The 24,613-nt window shown below is 35.0% G+C and overlaps 1 protein-coding gene across 5 annotated transcripts in view; it reads right to left on the reverse strand.

Annotated features, from left to right (window-relative positions):
• CTNNA3 (catenin alpha 3) overlaps positions 1-24,613 on the reverse strand; it is a 1,903,490-nt gene that overhangs the window by 139,202 nt on the left and 1,739,675 nt on the right. For all 5 annotated transcript variants that reach the window (XM_055274451.2, XM_063637177.1, XM_063637176.1 and 2 more), the window contains one exon: positions 19,957-20,138. In XM_055274451.2, the coding sequence (XP_055130426.1) occupies positions 19,957-20,138 (182 nt within the window). The remainder of the gene's footprint in view (positions 1-19,956; positions 20,139-24,613) is intronic.

A 24,613-nucleotide genomic window follows, 5' to 3' on the forward strand; every position in this document is an offset into this window, starting at 1 on the left:
GTCGTACTATGAAGCAATAAAAAAGAATGAGAGCATGTCGTTTATGGGAACATGGATGGAGCTGGAGGCTATTATCCTTAGCAAACTGATGCAGAAACAGAAAACCAAATACCACATATTCTTACTTATAAGTGGGAGTTAAATGGTAAGAACTTTTGAGCACAAAGAAGAAAACAAAATACATTAGCGTCTACTTGAGGGGGCAGGGTGGGAGGAGGGAGAGGAGCAGAAAAGATAACTATTGGGTACTGGGCTTAATACCTGGGTGATGAAATAATATGTACAACAAACCCCTGTAAAATGTATTTGCCTATGTAACAAACCTTCACTTTTACACCCACATTTAAAATAAAAGATTTTTAAGAGCCAAAGAAGTGTATAGGAACCACAAAAAAAGAGAGAAATGTTTAACAATTTATGAATGGCCAAATTAGTATTTGGTATTATAATATATTATATTTCAAAATAAAGACTAATATCTAACCTGCAGATTCATTTTCTTCTCTTTTCACACTGCCTACCCCGAGAAGCTATTTGGCTCTCAAAGTTTTAATAATTATGTCTCTGAGAATAATTCCCAAATTTGGATGTATAATTAATATTCTCCTGAATCCTAGCTGCTCTTTCCAACAGGAAGTCAGATATTTTCACATGCACATTTTTTTCTGAAATCCAAAATATCTGATTTTGAACTCTCTATTATCCTCAGAGTTATCTTTTTCCTTTAATTCACACTTCAGTAAAAAAAAAATAGCACCAATATTTTTCTCGATTATCCATGCACAACACATTAGAGTCATTTAAAAATACTTGACATCCTCAGGCCCTTTTTTTTTTTTTTTTAAATTTAGCAAGAGAGAGAGTCTTGCTCTGCTGCCCAGGCTGGAGTGCAGTGGTAGGTCATAGCTCACTTTAGCCTCAAGCTCCTGGGCTTGATCAAGTGATCATCCTGCCTCAGCCTCTTCACTAGCTGGGACGACAGGCTAGGGCTACTATGTCTGGCTCCTTAGATTTTTATAATATTAAGTTTTGATTCCAATCCTTTCATGATGTGTTCCCAATTCATACCATGTTATCTCCTGCTTCTTTTCTTCTAACTGTGCCCTACATTCCATATTCCTTCTCTGGGAATGCTGCTTCCACTTTCCCACCTGGGAAGCTACTCATCCTATCAGATTGAGCTCAAATAGTTCTTCCTTTATGAATTCTTCATTGATCCAAAAGGCATAGCTGCTCACTTCTTTTCTGGGTTCCTATTTCTTACTTTCTTTTTTTTTTTTTAAGAGATGGGGTCTTGTTCTTTTGCCCAAGTGGGAGTACAGTGGTGGAATTAGAGCTCACTGCAGCCTGGAACTTCTGGGCTCAAGTGATCCTCTCGCCTAAGCCTCCTGAGTAGCTAGGACTACAGGTGTGGGCTACCATGCCCAGCTAATATTTCCTTTTTATTTTTGTGGTGGGAGGGAAAAGTGAGGGTGTGGGGTCTCTCTTTGTTGCCCAGACTGGTCTTGAGCCCTTGACCTCAAGCATCCTCCCGTCTTAGCCTCCCAAAGTGCTGAGAATAGAGGCCTGAGCCACTGCACTCAACCTGGATTCTTATTTATTACATTTATTATTCCTCTAATTTCTGTAAGTCCTCGAGGACAGAAATTGAGTCCAAATTCAGATTTTGTTTTTTACATGAAGACCATAATCCTGTGTATAATACGTGATCATGAAATATTTTTAAATGCATGCATGAATGAATGAGCACATGAATGAACAAATAAGTGAATGAAACTTTGACTTCTTTATTCATTTTCCTGGACTTCATTCCACTGCTTTTAGTTTTTCCTTCAACCTATTTACTTGCAAAATAATTCCCCAGGTAATTTTAGTATCTGCTTAAACTGAAAAGCCAAGGCTTTCATGAAATATCTTGTATGAAATAATTCAGCTTATTTTTCTAGTTCACAATATGTTAGCAAACTTCAAAAACATTTAGTGATTTCCAAATAGTTACATTAAGCTATCTGAAGATAGTTTTGAAGGAATTCCCTACATGTGAGGATAAATTGTAATAAACAAAAATACTTTTAATGTTCAAAGGATAAAATATTATATTTAGTGTTCTTATTCCTACAAATCACTTGTTTCCACTTTTATTCCTATTTTTCTTGCAGACTATCAATTCTATCAGTTCAGAAACATGATAGAACCCTTTCCTAACATCTTAGGTCTCCCTTGTGGGATATAAGAAATATTCTCTTGCAGATAATAATTAGATTGATAGGTTTCAGGGTGTTTTCCTAAGGGAAACTCACTCAGAAGTTATCTCTTCTAAAACATTTAACAGCCCAAAATACCTAATTCAAAATTCTTAATGTTTTGGCCCCACAATAATGAAATTGTGAGTCTTTCTTTTTTTTGTTATTATAGATAGAAAAAAATTTGAAGCCAGTAAAAATTCCATAAATTGGCACGTGATATGAATGCTATATTGATGGGAAAGTCTAGATAAGTAAATACCATGATTTGAAAGCACAGTAAGCTCCCATGGAGAAAGTATACTAAAGGGCCATTTTGCCGTTATATGAGCAAACAGAAGGCATTCTTACATTTTAAGTGCCATGATAATTACAATGGGAATGATAACTAACATTTGTATAGTTACACCCAATTGACCAGTGAAATCATGCAGAAAGGACCTGGCTAATGAGCCTGTAACAGCCAAGGTATGGGCACTGAGATAAATTCTTATCCATAATTAGGAAACGTGGTCACAAAATATAAATATCAAAGAGGTGAGTACTTACTTGAAATGAAGGATGGGGAAGGCAGAGGAAAATATCTGTACTCAGGGTAGAGCATTCAGAGATCAAAGACTTAGAGAAAGTAAAAGAAAGGTTTACTAGAGAGGGTCAAGCTCTCTCTCAGTATGTGCATGTGTGTTTGTATATGTATGTTGTTTAAATTAAAAGTGTCTTCAGCAATTACATTTCAGAGTAGCAAAAATTTACCGCCTCTGTTTCTCTGAGGATCCCTCCCTCTATAACATTTCCTAGTACAAATACCTGAGCACTAGGGAAAAATGGGTGAGTTCCACAATCTGAAGACCAAACAAAGGACAGAAAAAGTCAGTGGTAGGATTGAGGCAGGGTTGAGATTTTGTGTCATATGGATAAGAGAGACAGAGAGATCAAAATTTTCATGAGAGAGTAGTTAAAATATGGGCAAAGCATTCTTTCTGAATAAGAAAATAAATAAAGAATTAAGTAGCTAAATAAGTTTGGAGAGAATGACAAAATGTAAAATGAGACATGACGAGGTTGAGGATAAGGTATTAAAATTTTTTTTGGAGACAGAAGTTGAAATTTAAAATTTCATTTATGAAAAAAATTCTATGTGTAGAATATATTCATCAAAGTACTGTAGAAGACCAAATAAATCCAAACTACTCTAACTAAGAGTTCTTGAAACAGACAGCGAGAATAAGGCTGACAAAAATAGTTATATTCACAAAGGTGCATCCACTGAACTATCTTACTGTGTTTTTTTAAACCAGGTACTTCTAAACTCATTGGACTATTGGTTTAGAATACACATTATCAGAGATCACCTTTTTCTATAAAATAACTTTTATTTTCAATTGTTTTTAAATATCAGATTAATTCAATATTGTTTTTATAACTACCTACCAATCACCATCTCAGAGAAATGATAATCAGTTAAATTTCTTTTCTTAGGATGTTTTTCACACATTTTAACATTTTTAATTTTATTTTTTAAACTTTGTATTGTTTATGTTTAAATTTTGTGGGTACATAGTAGATGTGTATATTTATGGCATACATGACATGTTTTCATATAGGCACACGATGTGAAATAAACACATCACGGAGAATGGGGTATCCATCCTTTGAGTTACAAACAATCCAATTATACTCTTCATTTTAAAATGTACAATTAAGTTATTATTGACTATAGTCACCCTATTGTGCTATCAAATAGTAGGTGTTATTCATTCTTTCTATTTTTGTACCCATTAACCATCTCCAACTCCCTTAATTTTTAATTATTATGAATACATAATAATTGTACACATTATGGGGTACATGTGATATTTTGATACAAGCATATAACATATAATGATTAAATAAGGGTGACTGTGGTATCTAATGTTTATCTTTTTTGTGTTAGGAACATTTTAATTCTACTCCCTTAGTTATTTTGAAATGTACAATAAATTATTGTTAACTATAGTTTCCCTATCGTGCTACCAAACGCCAGATCTTATTCCTTTTACCCAACTATATGTTTGTACCCATTAACCATATCTCATTTTTCTCTTAATTTTCTTGGTTTATTATTATTATTATTATTATTATTATCGTTGTTGCCACCTATTAGTGAGAACATGTGATATTTGTCTTTCTGTGCCTGGCTTATTTAACATAATGTCTTACATTTCTGTCCATGTTGTTGCAAATGACAGGATTTCATTCTTTTTATTGTTGAATAATATTCCATTGTGTATATGTACCACAATTTCCTTATCCATTTATCCTTTGATGGATACATAATTTTATTCCATTTCTTGGCTATTGTGAATAATGCTGCAATAAAAGTGGGAGTGTAAATATCTCCTTAATATGCTGATTTCCTTCCTTTTGGATGTATATCCAGCAGTGGGATTGCTGGATCACATGGAAGTTCTAATTTTAGATTTTGAGTAACCTCTATACTGTTCTCCACAGTGGCTGCACTAATTTGTATTCACACCAATAGTGTACAAGAGTTTCCCTTTTTCCACATCCTCATCAGCATTTTTTACTGCTTGTCTTTCGATAAAAGCCATTTTGACTGGGGTGAGGTGATCTCAAGGTAGTTTTCATTTGCATTTCCCTGATAATTAGTGATATGGAGCATCTTTTCATATACCAGTTTGCCATTTGTATGTTTCCTTTTGAGAAATGTCTGTGCAGATCTTTTGTACATTTTTTGATTGGATTGTTCTTTTCCTATTGAGTTGTTCAAGCTGCTTATAAATTCTGGCTATTAATCTCTTGTCAGATGGGTCATTGGCAAATATTTTTTTCCATCTTGTGGGTTGGCTTTTCAGTTTGTTGATGATTTCCTTTGCTGTGCAGAAGAAGCTTTTTGCTTTGATGTGATCCCCTTTGTCCATTTATTTGCTTTGGTTGCCTGTGCTTTTGAGGTCTTACTCAAGAAATCTTTGCTCAGACCAATGTCCTGAAGTTTTTCCCCAGTGTTTTCTTCTAGTAATTTCATAGTTTGCAGTCTTAGCTTTAAGTCTTTAATTCATTTAGGTTATTGTATATAGCGAGAGATAGAGGCCTAGTTTCATTCTTCTGCAGATGGATATCCAGCTTTCCCAGCACCATTTATTGAAGATACTCTCCTTTTCCCAATGTATTTTCTTGGCACTTTTATCCAAAATGCGTTGACTATAAATGAGTGGGTTTATTTCTGGGTTCTCTATTCTTTTCCATTGGTCTACGTGTCTGTTTTTATGCCACTATCATGCTGTTTGGGGTACTACAGCATTGTAATATAAATTTAAATCAGGGAATGTGATGTCTCCAGCTTCAGTCTTTTTCTCAGGATTGCTTTGGCTATTATGGGTCTTTTGTGGTTCCATATAAATTTTAGGATTACTTTTTCTGTTTCTGTGAAGAATGTCATTGGTATTTTGACACAGATTGCATGGAATTTGTAGATTGCTTTGGGTGGTATGAACATTTTAACAATATTGATTCTTCTCATCCATGAACATGAAATATATGGCCATATTTGTGTCCCTCTTCAATTTCTTTCCTGAATGTTTTATAGTTTTATTGTACAGATATTTCACTTCTTTGGTTAATTCCTGGGTATTTTATTTTATTTGTAGCTATTGTAATGGGATTACTTTCTTGGTTTCTTTTTTTCAGACTGCTTGCTGTTGTTATATAGAAATGCTACTGGTTTTTATACATTAATTTTGTATCCTGAAACTTTACTGAATTTATCAGACCCAGTAAGTTTTGGGATAGTCTTTAGTTTTTTTAAGATATAAAATTGGCTGGGCGTGATGGCTTATGCCTGTAATCCCAGCACTTTGGGAGGCCAAGGCAGGCAGATCACGAGGTCAGGAGTTTGAGACCAGCCTGACTAACATGGTGAAACCCCATCTCTACTAAAAACACAAAAATTAGCTGGGTGTGGTGGTGTGCACCTGTAATCCCAGCTACTCAGGAGGTTGAAGCAGGAGAATCGCTTGAACCCAGGAGGCAGAGGTTGTAGTGAGCCAAGGTCACGCCACTGCATTCCAGCCTGGGTGACAGAGTGAGACTCCAACTCAAAAAAAAAAAGATGTAAAATCATATCATCTGAAAGCAAGGATAATTTGACTCATTTCTTTTCAATTTGGATGACTTTTATTTCTTTCTCTTGTCTAATTGCTCTGGCTAGGACTTCTAGTATTATGTTCAATAAAAGTGGTGAAACTGGGAATCTTTGTCTTATTTCAGCTGTTAAAGGGGAGGCTTTCAGGTTTCCCCCATTCAGTGTGAGGCTAGCTGTGGGTTTGTTATATATAGCGTTTATCTTATTGAGGTACTTTTCATTTTGAGGACAAATACATACTTGTTGAGGGTTTTTACCATGAAGGGATGTTGAATGTTATCAGATTTTTTTTTTTAGAATCTTTTGAAATAATTGTATGGTTTGTGTCCTTCATTCTGTTGGTATGATGTATCACACTTATTGATTTGCATATGTTGAACCATTGTTGCATTTCTGGAATGAATCCCTCTTAATGATGATGAATGTACTTTTTAATGTGTTGTTGAATTCTGTTTGCTAGCATTTTGTTGAGTATTTTTTTATCATGTTCATCAGAGATATTGGCTTGTCATTTTCCTCTTTTGCTGTCTTTTCATCTGGTTTTGGTATTAGGATAATATTAGCCTTATAGAATGAGTTAGGAAGTATTCCCTCCTCCTCACATTTTTAAAATAATTTCAGTAGGATTCATATTATTTCTTTTTAAATTGTTTGGTAGAACCCAACAGTGAAGCCATTAGCTTTTAGCCATTTCTTCTATGGGAGACTTCTGTTAATATCTCAATACTTGTTATTAGTCTATTCAGGTTTTGGATTTCTTCAGTGTTCAATTTTGGTACTTGTATATGGTTAGGAACTTCTCCATTTCTTCTAGGTTTTCCACTTTGTTGTCAGAGAGATTAAATATATAAGTGAACAATGGCCAGAATTTATATGACAACAGAGCTTTGACCATAACCTCTGCAGCAACCAGTCCTGGAAATTAAACCACAGCTTATGTAGCAATTGACCCAGAATGGACATAATTTGGTCAATGATAGCCAACTTACCTATATTTGCCACAGCTTTCAATTCAGTAAGAATCAGAGAAAGTCACATATACCCCCTCAAACCCTTCTCATAAAATGTCCTGCTTCTATTTAGTCTACCGGAAACTTCTCTACCTCAACAGTATCCCATCAGAAAATACTGGAAATCTCCTTTTTAAAGCTTTCCTTTTCCCTGCCTGTTTTTGAGACTCTGCCCAAAGCAAGTGATGGTAGCTGACTCCTTTGTAAGGTCTGAATAATAAAGTCTGGATGAGCAATCCCTGTATGCTCTCATTTGGTTTATTCACACATTTTTGTACTAATATAATTTAACTATAAAACTTAAAATCTCTGAAGATTCACACAACACAGAACCGGTCTGCCACTTAGGAACTAAAACAGCCATTTCACTAAATTCTCTGATAAATTTACTATGGAGTTTAGAAATTGAAATTGAGATTTCAGGTAAAAGCATTTATGCCTTCCCAGTTAATTTTAATAAATAATTACTAAGATGTTATTTAAGCTGAATTTTTGCTCATTACTTATCATGATTAGCAATCATCCTGTACATTTTTATCATGTAAAAGTAACTGACAGATAAAATCATTCTCCTTTATATTAAAGCATTTCTCATCAGCATTACTAAATAGTTTCTAGTGATTCAAGACTGCATAAAGTAAAATAAACGGATTATTTACAGGGAGAATATTTATGGGAAAGGCAATGATTATTGCTTATAATTACTCTAACACACTATCCAATAGGAAAAAAAGTAAGTCATCATTCTGGAGCACAGCAAAAAATAATTCTTCCTTCTAGATATAATTATTTCAAACATACAATGAATGTTTTCTTAAAAGTATAAGTTGAAAAGCCAGGCATGTTTTTCAAAATTGTAAATAATCCTCTTATCCCATATTTTATATTTCAATTATTTGCTAGATATTTGTATATATTTACCATACATATGAGAAAGAGAATTCAGTAGTCTTATCAAGTAATGTAAAAAATGGACTTCTCTGCCTTTACAGTTTAAATCATAAGACATAGACTGTTTCTAAATGGGGAAAACATAAAACTTACCAATATTTCTAATTCCCTTTGCTGTGTGTGCTACAACATTTAAATTGCTATTGTCATTAACACATTATATTAGAATATAAATGTTTCACCTCAGAAAGCAAAATGAGTCATGTGCAAAGAGATTTCTTATTTTATAAACAAAAGGATATGAGGCATAGAACACATAGATTTTACATACTCCAACTATGCTTTCAGAAAGATTTAATTCTGAAACCCTAACAGAAGTGAGGCCAGGTGAGTTTCCCTCCCTCCCTCACTTCATTTTCTATTCCATCTCTCAGGGTTGTATCTTAGAAAAGACAGCGGGGGCAGAAATGCTTTGTAAATGCAAGCTTGTTTCCAGTGGGAAGTATGCACAGGGTACAAAATAAGTTCAATCCCACCTCCCAACCTAATTCTTCATCCACCATCCCTCTGCAGCTGTCCATCCCAAGGATTCTTTCTGATGATGAATGCAACATTACTTCTACATGGCTATTTATGAGTGTTGTTTTGGTTTCCCTTCTATTTGACAGATTTTAAAACATCTCCTCCATTGTCCAGTCAGATCTTAGGCTCTCCTGGACATGAGGAAAGCTGAGAGCTCAGTGCTTCCAAACAAACCCTATTTGATCCACATATTCCTCCATGTTTTTGGTTAATTCTTGAGTGCAACAGGCCATGCTTAAAATGGACAGAGTAACAAAACACCTGGCTCACTTGCAGACAAGTTGGCTTAGTTAGCTGGCTCATCAAAATTCTGAGACCATGTTTAGGGATATTATAGAAACATAGCACCAGAAGGATTACTGGCTGTGATATTAAGTAACAGGATGAGGTCAGGCCAGCCTTTTTAGAAAATGCAGCGTACATGCTTTCTCTTGGGTAACTAATCAAAACCTCTTAGAAAGTTGTCTTCTTCCCATGTTTATTATACATATGGTTAGACTTGCATTATAATTGACCTTTTTCAAGTTGTGATATTTCAGGGGCACTTGAATAACGTTGTGATTGACCACATTTGTCCCAAGAAGGTTGGCCCATTAGCAGACAAATGATGTCTATTAACAAAGAGGTTTTTCAGCTGTATAAATTATCATAACATAATTTATTTTTTCTTACTGGTAAATATTGATCTTCAAATTTTCAGAGAGGGAGTATCAGGAAGGAATTAGCCCCATTTTGGTAAGGAAAATTGGCATCTCATTTGGCAGACAAATCAACCCGTTTTCTGCAGTCATTTCTGTCCAAAGTTCTCTTCAGAACATCATTCTCATAAATACAGAATTGTGTCACTGAATAAAATTAAAATGAAGACAGCTGGATAATGAAGGTCCTTTCCATTCTTTTATTGTCTGTTCAACAAACTAATAGACTTCATTCAACACCTGCCAGAGTCTCAGATGCCTGAGTATAAGTAGACTCAGGTATAAAAACCTAGAAAATCTTTACTTTCCCTATTTATATCTCAGCTCCTAGCAACATTCTGCATTCCTTTCAGAGATGAATTTCTGCACCAGCTCGTCTGCTCCTACCTGTTATCTTTCCTTTGTATCTTTTTCTTTCCCTGTCTGCTTTGCTGCCCACCTCCTTGTTCTCGTCAGTTCTTCTTCCATGCTATCTTATGTTGCTCTGGCTCTAAATTCTCCACTGTGTTCACTGTATGTCCTTAATACCAAGGACGAGGACAGTGCCTAATATTCAGCAGATTTCTCAGTAATGAGCCAATGGAAATTCTAGAAAATTCTGTATAAATTTAGTACAATTAGTACATATTTTTCAAGTAAAAACACATCACATTGTATCTTGAAATATACAATTTCATGAGGATAGGGATGTCACCTTGGCATATCTTTGAATAAATAGTTTTAAGCATGTTGGTGCTTAGAGCAGCTTTACTTTCTTTTAGGTATTTTCAATGTTATAACTTTAATAATATTCACACTAAAGGTGGTACACTCTTAACAGTCATTATTTTTGCAAAGATAATATACTGGTTTGTATTATTTATTCAAGGAAGAGTTATGTTTTGCCTTTTACCCCATAATTTTCCTGAAACTTTTAAGAAAATGCCTCCTAGGTGATCATAGAAGATATAATTAAATATCTGGAAGTTATCCCTAGAGCCTGTCTTCTGCTCACATCAGGGAAGGAATGAAATGGTCTCAAGTGTTATGAAAGTCACAAAATGTGGGAACTGTTTAAGTTCACAGTCAAGATACCGCTTGGACAGAATTTGCCTAAGAGGAAGAGCAAAAAAAGGGGGCCATAATTTATGAAAAAAAAATATCTAATCTAATATCTAACTAACTATCATAAAGAGAAAACTTTCACAACCTTAATAAAAACTAATGCGCCTCCAGGTTAAGATGGCAAATTGACACGTGTATCTAATTTTGCTCCTTTCAAAGTCTCACTAAAACTATATATGAGTTATTTTTGTTTATTTCTAAAGACTTAAACACACTAGCATGGGGAGAATGGAATGGAAGATAAAATAACGGCAAGAAATATTAACAAACTCAAAAGCAGATGACAAGTACTAAATGACATAGCCAATCGGAGAAAGTCAGAGTTCAAACCAGCAATAGGGAAAATTAAGAATCAAGCTGATTTTATGCAGAAAGACTTAGGTATGATTAGACTTGGGGATGAAGGGAGGGACTGAAAAAGGCAGTTTGATCCCATCTCCTATTTCACACCACTGACTATCTACCCCCACCTCAGCCCAGCATAATTCCAGAGATTATTCTCTGAAGAGGATAAAATAATAGTCTTTGCACTGTAGGTCTTTAGACTTATTTTAGGGGTGGGGTACATTTTATGAACAACAGGGTGATTAAATGAGTGTGTGAATACTCAATGCTAAGTGTCAAGAGTCCCAGTCACCCCATCCTCTACCACTCTGCTCCTAGATCCTTACCTTCTAGGAAGAAATTTGAAAGATGTTTTTCTGGGAAAGTGATTAGTACAAGAAGAAATGCTTGCTTTCCTCTAGAAAGTTTTAAGTCCTTTACTCTGATTCTAGAAAATACCAGAAGATGTATAAAAGGAATGCTGGGTTGTTAGAAGATGCCACTGTCTCAATGTTAACAATGTAACACAGTTTATGTTACTACAGGAATGGCCCTTCACCAAGGAGAAATCATGTTTTCAAATCATAAAGCCTGACTTCTTTGCCCTTGAATAAGGCTATCACAAGGGGTACAGAGATGCCTTGCTGTATTTGTAACTGTGCACAAATGACTAGAGTAGAACTTGCTCCACGTCTTCATTTTAGGCTGGAAGAAGTGCCAAGTGGTCTACAGGTCAAAATTCATGTGCCAGTGCTCAGAAATGGCTACATCAAGTTTTATGTAAGTAATTTTTTCACACTGCTGATACAGTACTTTCTATGAGTTTATTATGTTTGAGTTAGTCTATACCAGACTTTCTCCAAAGCCCATCTAATTATGAGTCTCCAGCTGTGGCCAGATCCGCATAGGTGGTCTCTGCTACCCATAAATGCTTGTCCCTCTTCTCACTTATCATTTCCATTATGCCCCTACCATGATCATAATCCTTCAGTTGTTACGTATCTCCTACTTCATAAAAAGAAAAACTTTCAATTTTCTAAGGCCTTTTATAACCTATCACTTTCTTCATGCCCATCTTAATTTCCTCTTTTTTCATATTTTTTTTCTTAGAGCCCCTAAATGGATGTGACTCATTCCTACCTGCTGGCCTCCATTCTCATGAACTTTCTCACATACATCATCACCTTCCATGATTCAACCCCACACCTCATTCTAAATTGAATACAAATTTCACTTGTTCATACAAAATCTCTTTCTTCCGAAATCCTAACAGTTTGAACATTTAACAGTTTAACAACACATAACACAATTATTGCTATCTCTGAAGTGTCAATTTGTTTCTTCCTTGAGGAAAGAACTGACTGGGTCTTATCCTGTGTTTAGCACAGGGTAAAGACTTGTTGTACAATGAGTAGGTGCCCAAATTCTGAAGTTGGACCAACCTCCATTCAAAATCAACTTCACTTGTGTGTCCTTGAGCAATTTATCTGACCTCTATTTCTTTATTAGTAAAATGGAGGGTGTAATAATCAATCAAACTGTCTAGAGGATAAACAAGAAAACATGTTTTTCTCAAGATATAGTACACAGTAAGCACTCATCAAAGTTTAGCTATCATTATGGCTTTTATTAATAAAATAATATTTGAATAAAATGAGAAAACAGAGCATTTTGTGGCACTTCAGAAGATATAAAGAACGTGCTATTTTCTCTTTTATTATTTTTAAACTATAGAGCTATTTAAAATCTATATGGAGGACTTAAAGTGTACTACTACTACTACTACCAAATGGAGGACTACTAGCTGATAAATACTGCACTGCCAGCTATGACCCTCATTCTCACAGGTCCCACTACAAACAAGCAAAAAAAACTGCAATGAAAGAAATGTGACAAAGGTGGAACCAAGGAATAGCCTATATATAAAACTGCTAAGTTTAACCCTCAGAAAAACATTACAGTGTCTGAGAAGAAACTCTTGAAACAGAATTGGGAATAAAAAAGAAGTAAAGAACAGATTTCATTCATTTTAAAACAATTGGAGATTTATCACAGTTTATATGAACTGAAATTTAGCTGACTCTGGATTCAGTTCAAGCACAAGAGATTATCAGAGCCTAAATTCAATTTTACTACCCTTCGTTTATTGCAGTTCGAACACACAATATTCCTGTTCTGTAGATGCCTTTGCTAGTGATGCCTATAGACTGAGAGAATGTTGGGCTATTTAACTTTTGTAAAACATGAAATGTGTCTATTTTCAAATGATTTGTCACTCTGGAGTTATGAATCCCCTTCTAACACTCCAGCTACAGATTAAGATACCCTCAAAGCCACTGATTTGTCAGAATCCTTTTACAACTTGATTCAGAGTATGCCAATAGTAAGATATTAATTCCTTTAGGAGGGAGACATGTACAGAGCAGGAAAAAATACTGCAAGGTCTGTAACCTCACCATCTGTCAAGTGACATGCTGTTATTTTTCCACTTTGGCTCTACTCCCCAATATCAGTTCCTTTCTTTCCCAGTGTGGACCCAGTCATTTCAATATATCCTTCCTAGTAGTTTCAGTTCTGCTCCTTTCCAGCCAATGACTGGATACATGTGTATATAGATAGATAGATAGATCTATATATAGATTTATATATTCAGTTGGATATATATGTATAAATCTCTCTCTCTCTCTCTATATATATATATTATATATGTATATATTCCTAGTCGATTACCTTTTATATATCAAGATCTGCTTCTCTATCAAAGCTGTCACTCCATGTTTGTCTTCTGAAGGCTTCTCATATTCCACAGATGGCATCACCCCACAAATACAAGCTGTTAGGTATTTACTTCTAAAATTTCTTTCATTTTTTTTACACATTCCTTTACTCTTTTAGAGAGAGATTTCTTCCTCTTTCCCATAGTTCCCAGATCAAAAGATTCCTGTATGCCACTACGTTAAATGACAGATTTTTAAATCATTTTATTTTTAAAAAACTAGTAAGCTTACTAAATCTAGATATTAGAAATACTGGTATTATTGGTATGATTTATAATGTTATTGCTTTTTTACATTTACCCTAAATTTTAATTTTCTCATTTTCTAACTTATCTTCTCTACATTAATTTTGTCTACTGATATGGAACATTTATTCTATTTAATTCTATTTTCATTATTGTAAAGCTCTCTTGGAAATTTAAAAAGCATATAATGCCTATAATTTTCTATGTAGCAAAGTATGTTAATACTTTAAACTTCTTCCCGAATATAAGAATAGTAGGCCATTTAACTCTGATCTTCAACCCTTACACTTCTATGTAGTGTGGTCACTTCAAATAGTCTTTCTTTGTTGTCATTGATTGTATTAGTCTATTTTCACACTACTCTAAAGAATTGCCCGAGACTGGGTAATTTATAAGGGGAAGAGATTTAATTGACTCACAGTTCCGCATGGCTGGGGAGGCCTCAGGAAACTTACAATCATGTCAGTAGGCAAAGGAGAAGCAAGGTACCTTCTTTACAAGGCGCAGGAAAGAAAAGTGCCAAGTGAAGGGGGAAGAGCCGCTTATGAAACCATCAGATCTCCTGATAACTCACTCACTATCACGTGAACAGCATGTGGGAAACTGACCCCATGATTCAATTGCCTTCACCTGGTCTCTCCCTTGACATGTAGGAATTATAAGGATGATAATTCAAGATAAGATCTGGGTGGGGACACAAAGCCTAACCATATTATTGATGTCATTTTACCAAGGCTTCTCTGAATGTATCAACACCTTTTCTAATTTCCTTGGTGATCATTCTTTTTTGCATTTTAATTTCTCTTTCATGGTGGCATTTCTGATTATGCAATTTGAAATTCATCAGTTTAATAGGTCACACACTTGGGATCTCTATTTCTTAAAGATGGCCTTTATTTAAATAAGACCCCCCCAGGGAAAAGCATTCACTGTTGATGCTCCATCAAGCTGGTTCATGAAATATCTCTGGTTCCCCTTTTAAAGGCAGGGCTATAAGCTTTTCCAAGAGTCTTAGTCCCAGCTCTCCGGACTATGTGTCTCTTCTAAATGGTATAACGGCATTAAAATTAAAATCTTAGTCTCAACATTTAGGATCTATATATGGGCTAACAAGCAAGCAAAGAGAGTGACTTTCAAGACTTTCACAAAGTAAGCTTATGCTTACTTCCCTGTTTTTTGTTCAAATTTTTTGTTTGTTTGTTTATTCCTGGTTCCTTCTGAATTAAAGTAGTATTTAAAAAATCTAATTAATTCAGCTACTACATATTAAATATATACTAAGCATATATACACATGCTGTTATAAATTCTGGGTGTAAAAAAAGACAAATTTCATACTTTCATACAACTTATACTCTGTTATGGAAATAGAGGCAGGAAATATGTGAACAAATGAATTCTTTAAACCAAAAAGTGATAACTGCTAAAAGGAAAGTAATATAGAGTGATAATGAAACTGATATACAGACCAGTTGGGGGAAGTCTTTACCCTGAGTGGCCAAAAAAGGTTAATCTGATTCTCAGCTCATTCATTCAAGCTCTGACCAGAAGGAACAGCCATGTAAACTTATGTTGGTTTAAATGTTTCTTTTTTGGTTGTTTATTTTCCCTTCTCACTAACCATTTATCTCATTTTTGGCTACAGCTTTTTATTCCCCTTTTACAATTTCATTCTGCCCCTCCCCATTTCCTCTTTCCCTTCAGCCTAAAATATATTCAAATATCCAGAAGTCTCAAAAATCTTGTCATGATCATTAGTCTCTTTTAAGTTACTACCTTGAGTCTCATTGTTTTTTGATCTGCTATTCTCTTGCCTATCTTTTTAAATAAGGTTTTTTTTTCATTCACCATTTCGTAAAGCAAAAGTCAACAACAAATTGATTAAATCTACTAATTGCCAAACTAGTATCTTTTTAATCATTATCTTCAAGTAAGACCATGGATTACTCACTGAAATTCTCTGCCTAGCATCCTCCTTTCTATACAGTTACTTTTCTTATTAACACTTGAATGCTCTTTCTTTATCAGATTCTATTTTCTCTGCCCACTTCTTCAAAACTTCTGGTCCTCATGGCTTTACCCTTCATTGTTTTCCCTTCTAGCTCTAAATCCTGTCTATAAATACACCCACTTGAATTATTTATACTATTTTATGGTGAGAAGAGTTAAGAGCCTTCTCAGTGCCACTTACCAAGTTATTATTATTATTATTTTATTTTTATTTTTTTGAGACAGAGTTTCGCTCTTGTTGCCCAGGCTGGTATGCAATGGTGCAATCTCGGCTCACTGCAATCTCCGCCTCCTGGGTTCAAGTGATTCTCCTGCCTCAGCTTCCTGAGTAGTTGGGATTACAGGTGCATGCCATCACACACAGCTAATTTTGTATTTTTAGTAAAGACAGGGTTTCTCTATGTTGGTCAGGATGGTCTCGAACTCCTGACCTCAGGTGACCTGCCCACCTCGGCCTCCCAAAGTGCTGGGATTACAGGTGTGAGCCACCGCACCTGGCCACCAAGTTGATATTATAATATAGCTATTATAGTTCAGGTTTCTTTCCATATGTTGTTTTTCATATAAATGTATTGATACTTTAAATCAGCAACAAATTATAGAAGGTTAAAAATTGTAATTAAATTATCCAAAATCCAGCTACTAAAACATAATCATTATTTAAACCCATGAAAGTTTAGTTTTGTTTCCTATACAGGCATATACATGTCTATGTTATATAAGTTTGTCTTATATATGCTTGTGATTATATGTGTGGAGAAAGAGGCAGAAACAGAGACAGAGAGAAAGAGAGAGGCAGAGACATACAAACAGATTTCTCAGAATCTTTGCCTGCAGAACTTGAACCATGGGCCAAAACTGAATTACTTTCTATATGAAGAGGAATAAGAAGACATTTAGAAGCTATGGACTAGAGTTGGAAAAATGTCAAGAGTTAAGTGGGAAAAATAGAAATAGACATTTAAAGAGGTATTTTTATGAAATTCCATTTATAATACACAATAAATTTAATTTTCTCACTTCCCAATGAAATCTTCACTGCACATAATCTTTGGAAAGTGGATTTCTATCAAAAGAATACAAAGTAGAACTGAATTCTATTGTAAAGAGGAAGTTTGGTATAAAACAAAACAAAGACAAAAATATGCATAGGAGAATATCTATGCATCCATATATATAATAGATTATAAAATTTAGACTACTTTCATACTCTTTTTTTTTTTGAGATGGAGTCTTGCTCTGTAGCCCAGGCTGGAGTGCAGTGGCACAATCTCGGCTCACTGCAAGCTCTGCCTCCTGGGTTCACGCCATTCTCCTGCCTCAGCCTCCCGAGTAGCTGGGACTACAGGAGCCCGCCACCACTCCGGCTCATTTTTTGTACTTTTAGTGGAAACGGGGTTTCACCGTGTTAGCCAGATGGTCTCGAGCTCCTGACCTCATGATCCGCCCGCCTCGGCCTCCCAAAGTGCTAGGATTACAGGCGTGAGCCACTGCGCCCGGCTACTTTCATACTCTTTAAAAAACTTGACTTTATTTTCTATAGACTCTTTTCTTGTGGCAGGCAACCATTTGTTTAATCATCCCAATTTTTCTATTATTTTAAATAATTCTATAGTTATCCTGTTGGGGCTCAGAAAAAAAAAAAAAAAAAACATACACCAAAATGAAGGACTTAGAAGCAGCTTCAGAAGCAAAAGTTTTTCTCTGATTTTTTTTCGGTTCTCCTGTTGCTCAGTTCCATTTTCCCCTGAGGCTAGTCATAAATACTAGAATCTTTCTTCTCCAAGGCGGGTCACAGAAGCCAGAACCCCTTTTCCCCAGAGCTAGTGATGAAACATAAAAATATTATTCTAAAACGATCTCCATCACTCTGTATAACACTAGTCATACAATAATTCTCCTACCTACCTTGTTTGACTGTAGGTCATAAGACCCCTATTCCAGCGAGGGTCTTGCCCCATATCCAGAAGGTAGAAATACATGTTCAGAGAAGCCAAGAAAAATCTAGACAGACAGGCCTTGCTGCGTACCCCACTCGGTCTATTAACATAAGATCATATCTTATTTGTCCCATAGTATTTCTACATGATTGTCCATACTTTGTTGAACTTAAGCATAAAAATAAACAATTTATCCTGTGTCTTTGGGTCTTCATTCTGAAGTCTACCATATACACATGATAAATAAATTTCTATGTTTTTTCACCTATTAATCTGCCTTCTGTGAGTTGATTTTTCAGTAAACTTTCAGAGGCCAAGGGTTTCCTTTATTCAAAAAAGTTTGGCCAGGCGCGGTGGCTCACGCCTGTAATCCCAGCACTTTGGGAGGCCAAGGCGGGTGGATCACGAGGTCAGGAGTTTGAGACCAGCCACACCAATATGGTGAAACTCCGTCTCTACTAAGAATACCAAAATTAGCTGGGTGTGGTGGTGTGCGCCTGTAGTCCCAGCTACTCGGGAGGCTGAGGCAGAAGAATCGTTTGAACCCCAAAGGCAGAGGTTGCAGTGAGCCGAGATCGTGCCACTGCACTCCAGCCTGGGTGACAAAGCGAGACTCCATCTCAAAAAAAAAAAAAAAAAAGTTTATCACTTTATATTTTTTCCTTTGGATAGGTTCGCTGAAGTATAGTACAGATATGGATACAGATGATGCACATAGGAAAAGTTTATAAAGATTTTTAGTTTATGCATATTCCCAAATTACCATAAGACTTACACCATTTAGATTTTCACCGCCATGCTCTGTACCAAGCCTATGTTAAAAGTTTTGGCAAATTTGATAGATTTAAAATAAATATTTTAACTATTTTATTTTTAATATTTTTCAAATATTTGTCTGCCATAATTTTTATGAGGAGAAACTGGTTAATAATATAACCATATTCTCTGTCCATTCTTCCACTACAGTATTCTTTATATATAAATGGGATCATATTTTTGTTTATCCAGTTATCCATTTACATTTCAATATTGCTTAGGACATTCTATTGATGTACATTTTTTGAAGTTCAATTTAACAATCCTTTCTTTGTAAGTTATTTTGTATGTAATTTTCATAAACTCTTTCTCAATTTTAATATCACTGAAAGATTTATGTACATTTTCTCCATTAATTATGATTTTAAAATAAACAGTTATTTCATTACTCCACCTGAAAGTTATTTTGGGGTATAAATGAATGTACCAATGGTACATGGTACCATATAAATGAATACTACATGGTAATACAGATGAAAGGTTTTCTAAGTGTACTAGGTCTGCTTCAGTGCATCCTTCTGTTCTGTGGCTTTTATAACTACTCCACGACTGAATTATTTTAGTTGTTATAGTTTGTGTACATTAGTTACTAGTAGGGCAGCCACTGTATATTTTATTGCTTTTTGACTAACTCTATAAAATGACATTTTAAGACAATAACAAACATTTTTATTACTTCTGGAATATGCCCACAATGTACACTTTTTTCATGGCTATCATTAAGTGATTGTAATTTCAAACATATCTAGTTCTCATCTCAGAAGCAAAAGATACCATTATCCTGATTATGCTATAAATCACTATAACTAAAATTATATAGCTATGAAACTCAACCATGCAGATAGCTCCAATACCAGCGAAACACTTGGTTTACCAAATTCTTTGTAGAAGTCACATGCCAGTATGATACACAGAGCAGATGCCTGGGGAAGGGGAAGGTGAGAGAGTATAAGTGGTGTCTAAACCAATTCCACTGAAGTTTATGATAAACTTGCCATGTTTACTTATTGATCAAAACCTCTAGAATTGTACACCTACAACTTTCTAATACTATATTTGCTTTTGCCCTACCACCTGATTTTTGGCACTTGACACTCAGAGAATCTTGAGGTTTCACTAATAAGACTAATATTTTTAGCCATTATGAATATTACACATCATTTTCTGCATAATTACCTGGTGAAGTCTGTCATCTCCATCATGATCATACACATGTTCTTGGCCAGAACAATGATGTCGTTGCTTGTATCATCCCATATCTCAATCTCAGCATCCAGCTTACTCTTTACTTTCTTGAAATCAGCAACTTGCTCAGCAATCTTTTCTTTTTCTGCCTCAGGCAGTTGAGTCATCTTAGCCTAAAACATGTGGTAATTAGAATTAAAATCATTCCATTATGTCAAAAGCATTTTAGGAATAAGTAGATATTATAGGCTATTCATAAAACTTGTTCATTTAAAATCAGAGGCACAATATAGTTAAAGTCATTCAATTAAAACTTTCCAGGCTTAATATTTCATACAAAAATCTATTAAATTATAATAATTTGCTCTAGAACTATAATGTTACATTTAGAATAACACTGTAGACCTTGGTGTCCAACATACTTAAATCCATTTTATAAAATAAATGTGGGACTTTGCAAATTTCTAATACACCTCAAATTTTAAATTAACATCAATTTGGTGTAATGCATCACCTTTGCTAGAAAAGTGCATATAAAAAGGTGGATGTATAACATAATTTAACTTGAAATGAGACTATGTCTACCTATGTGTATATGTACAATTACAGGATGAATTAGTCATGCCTCAACTTTAACATAATAAAGAAAAAAACAATGATGCTTTTGGTTTGAATTTTCTGTAAATATCTTAGCATAATGCTTGACACATATTGAATGTTCCATAAATGGTAGCTATTTCTTATTCAATAAGATTATCAAAATATTTTCATATGTCTAATACGTTTTTTCATTTTGTTTGTATTTTTTCTATGAAGAATCAAATTAAGCTACACGAGACTAAGTTTTTAACTGACACAAGTGTTTTTTCTTAGCCTCTGAAAGTAGTTTGTAGTTTCTTTTCTCAGGAAATGTGTCCAATGTGAGGTTGTAAGAGAGGAGCAACTTTTACTACTGCTGGCATATGGCAAAGCACGTAAACGAAGACACAGCTCACTAATTCTGAAATGAAAAGTAATATGCAAGCACGTTAAGTAAATTATAAGCCACCAACCTATTAAACTAGCTCACAAATAGAAATGGGTTTTCTCCATCTTGACTACCGGTCATTATTCTCTCCATTCTCATAAAATGTGTTTAAATGTTCAAATTACAATAGCTCTAGATGGGTTCAACTGGGGCTTCTCTTTACATTCTGTATCTCAGAGGTCATAAATCTGTGATGCTACATCTAATAAATAGTGCTGAATATACACTGGTATATTATGGAAAATTATTTACTGTTCTCATAATAAAGTTAAAGCTATTCGAGAGCTGAACCGGTTAAGTGTATTCCAAGTTCTGTTACTTGGAATGCCACTGATTTCCAATATGACCTTGAGGAAGTTACTTAACCCTCCTGTCTAAGTTTCCCTAGACACAAAATGACAGTAATTGCAACCGCTATCCACCTGCCATGCAGGGAACAGAGTCGATTATTGGATAAGATTGAGACTGACCCTGTTGTGGACAGGGAGCTCATTGGTTGCACTTCATCTCCCTAATAACATCTCAATTCAAATGATGAATTATAACAGACATTTACCTCTGACAAGATAAGGGCCAAAAGTTGGGCAATAGTTTGCAAAATTAGAAGTTCTAGAGAATTCTGGTCCTTTTTCTCAAGGGGAACAACAGCAGCAACAAAACATTAAGTTACCGACACCTTTGCAGAAGGTTTTAAGTGCTTCTATGATTTATTATATGTCATCAATCAATTTCAACCACCCTGAAAATTCCAAAAGAAGACTTAAGAGAATACTTGATGTTTAGAAAGTCTAGGTGAAAAATTCTTTATTGAATTATTTTGTGCAGGTTAAACAAAGCCACTGAGGTACAGAGCTTAAGAAAAATTAGGTAAGTAGAATATCTCTGACGTATATCACCAGGTGGCTATATGTTTAGGCTTCTGCTTACATCTATAAAGCAGAACTCTGATATAAATAACTGTCAAAGGCTTTTTGAATCATTGCCATCTGAATAAGATTATATTGTGTATCTATTGATCTTGGAATCTGTTACCAAACACAAGAAAAACAGCTGACACATATATGACAGACACTCTTCTAGAAACCATGACCACATTTAAACTTCAATCTTCATAGCAGCCCTATGAGGAATTATTATTATCCCAATTTGTAAGTGAGGAAATTGAGTCTCTCTGAAACATTAAGTGATTGATCAAGATTATAGTGTCAGTCAATTGTAGAATCAGGATGTAAATCAGAAAATATAGCTCTAGAGTTTTTGTTCTATCACTAAGCCAACAAACATTAATAATATTGCCCACAGTATACCAATATATACACATTCTCCATGATGGTATTTCTCTATCACTTTCTACCTTTGAAAGCAATTGTTCTCCAAAGAATAGTCACATTGTTTAGAACCTAAGTTTCAAAATCTTAAACTATATACCATGATCTTTACCTGACAGGCTGTTTTGGACATCAAATGATATGTAAGAACACACTTTTTAAGCAAAGTGATGTTAACTGTCAACCATTACTTACACAAATAGATTCAGTTCTTTACTCTCTGCAGTGAATCTCAGAACTCTATTTATAATATTATGCATTATTTTTCAAGGAAAAGCTGTGTTATCCCAATAGCCTATTAGGCATTTTTAAGCATAGATTTCATTTACTATTTTAACTCTAAAAGAGAGGTCAGCAGAATTTTTCTGTAAAGGACAAGATAGTGATATATGCTTTGCAGCTCACACCGTATCACTGTTACTCAGCTGGCAGAGTTGTTACTCTGTTACATTGCAAGAGCAGTCATGAATACTACATAAACAAATCAGTGTGGCCCTGTTCCAATAACACCTTATTATAGACATTGAAATTTGAATTTTACATAATTTTCACATGCCACAAATATTATTCTGATCACATCTGATTACATCTATTCTGAATTTTTTCAACCACTTAAAAATGTAAAGGCCATTCTTAGCTCATGTACGAAAGCAGGCAGCAGGCCAGATTTGACCTGTTGACTACAATTTGCCAACAGCTGCTATAAAACTTTCCTATGACCAGGGAACACAGATTTTTATTGTTTTTCTCTGTCTTCATCACCCTTACTTTGTTTATAACTCCTAAAAGTACTGACCAAGTGATCCCTGAAACATTTTCTTGTTTTTGTTTTTGCTTTGTTTTGTTTCGAGGCAGAGTCTTGCTCTGTCACCCAGGCTGGTGTGCAGTGGCACAATCTCAGCTCACTGCCACCTCCACCTCCTAAGTTCAAGCAATTCTCCCACCTCAGCCTCCCGAGTAGCTGGGACTATAGGCGCCCACTATTGTGCCCAGCTAACTTTTGTATTTTTAGTAGAGACGGGGTTTCACCATGTTGGACAGGCTGGTCTTGAACTCCTGACCTCGTGATCTGCTCTCTTGGTTTTGCCTTCCCCTTACATCCAACTGCCCCTTCTCAGAGTCCTCTGTCTCCGCTTATCTGCCAAATGGGCATCTCCCAAAGAATCTGTGCTGACCCTTTTAACTTTCTTCATTATCTTCTCCCTTAGCACACTCATCTACTTTCTTTCTTTTCTTTTTTACATTGGGAAATAAAATTGTAAGTACTTACTATGCACCACATTATGTTCTGAAGTGTATATACATTGTGGAGTACACAATGGAATACTATTCAGCCATAAAAAGAATGAAATCCTGTCATTTGTGACAACATGGAATCTGGAGGAAATTATGTTAAGTGAAATAACCAGACACTGAATGATGAATACCACATGACCTCACTCATATGCAGAATCTAAAAACGGTATCACAAAAGGAGAGAATAGAGTAGGGGTTACCAGGGGCTGGGGTAGTGGGGGAGGGGGTTTGAGAAGATGTTGGTCAGACGATAAAAAAAATTTCATTTAGACAGGAGGAATAAGTTCAAGAGATCTATTATACAACATGATGACTACAGTGAATAGTAAATTGTATTCTTGAAAAATGCTGAGTGAATGTAAAGTGTTCTCACCACAAAAATGATAACTGTGTGAGGTAATGCATGTGTTAATTAGCCAGATATAGTCCTTCTACAGTGTACATATACGTCAGCTACTTTCATGACTTCAGCCATCACTGCATGAAGATTACTTCCAAACAACCTCTTCAGTCCTGTTCTCCTTTCCAATACTGTGATCAGCACATTCACTGCTGTTAGGAATACCTGATCACAGAAGGATGAAAAACACACTCAGCCAAACCATTTATCCTCTTGATTTTCATGTTTCTCAGTGATACTTCCTGCCTTCTAGTCTTGAAGTTTTATATTTTAGAAAATTATTCTCTTTTCTTTAGCCTATTCTGTCCATTGTCCATTTTATCCTCTATCACATCCATTTCCCTCTATGTATTAATATTACCATTCCTGCTGTCTTCTGGTCTTAATATTCTCCTTTGTTTTAAATCTTCTTGCTTTGCTACTGCTTGATTCAACCTTTCTGAATATGATGGAATTGTGCAATCCTTCATCTAATCTCCTTATCTTTACATCACCTTATCAAATAAAGGGTATCAATTCCTCAAACACCACCATTATATTTGTTTGATTAAAATAGAAAATTCATATAAAATGCCTAAATCATAAATGTACAGTTGG

This window comes from Symphalangus syndactylus, chromosome 4 (genome assembly GCF_028878055.3).
Source record: "Symphalangus syndactylus isolate Jambi chromosome 4, NHGRI_mSymSyn1-v2.1_pri, whole genome shotgun sequence".
Lineage (NCBI taxonomy): Eukaryota > Metazoa > Chordata > Mammalia > Primates > Hylobatidae > Symphalangus > Symphalangus syndactylus.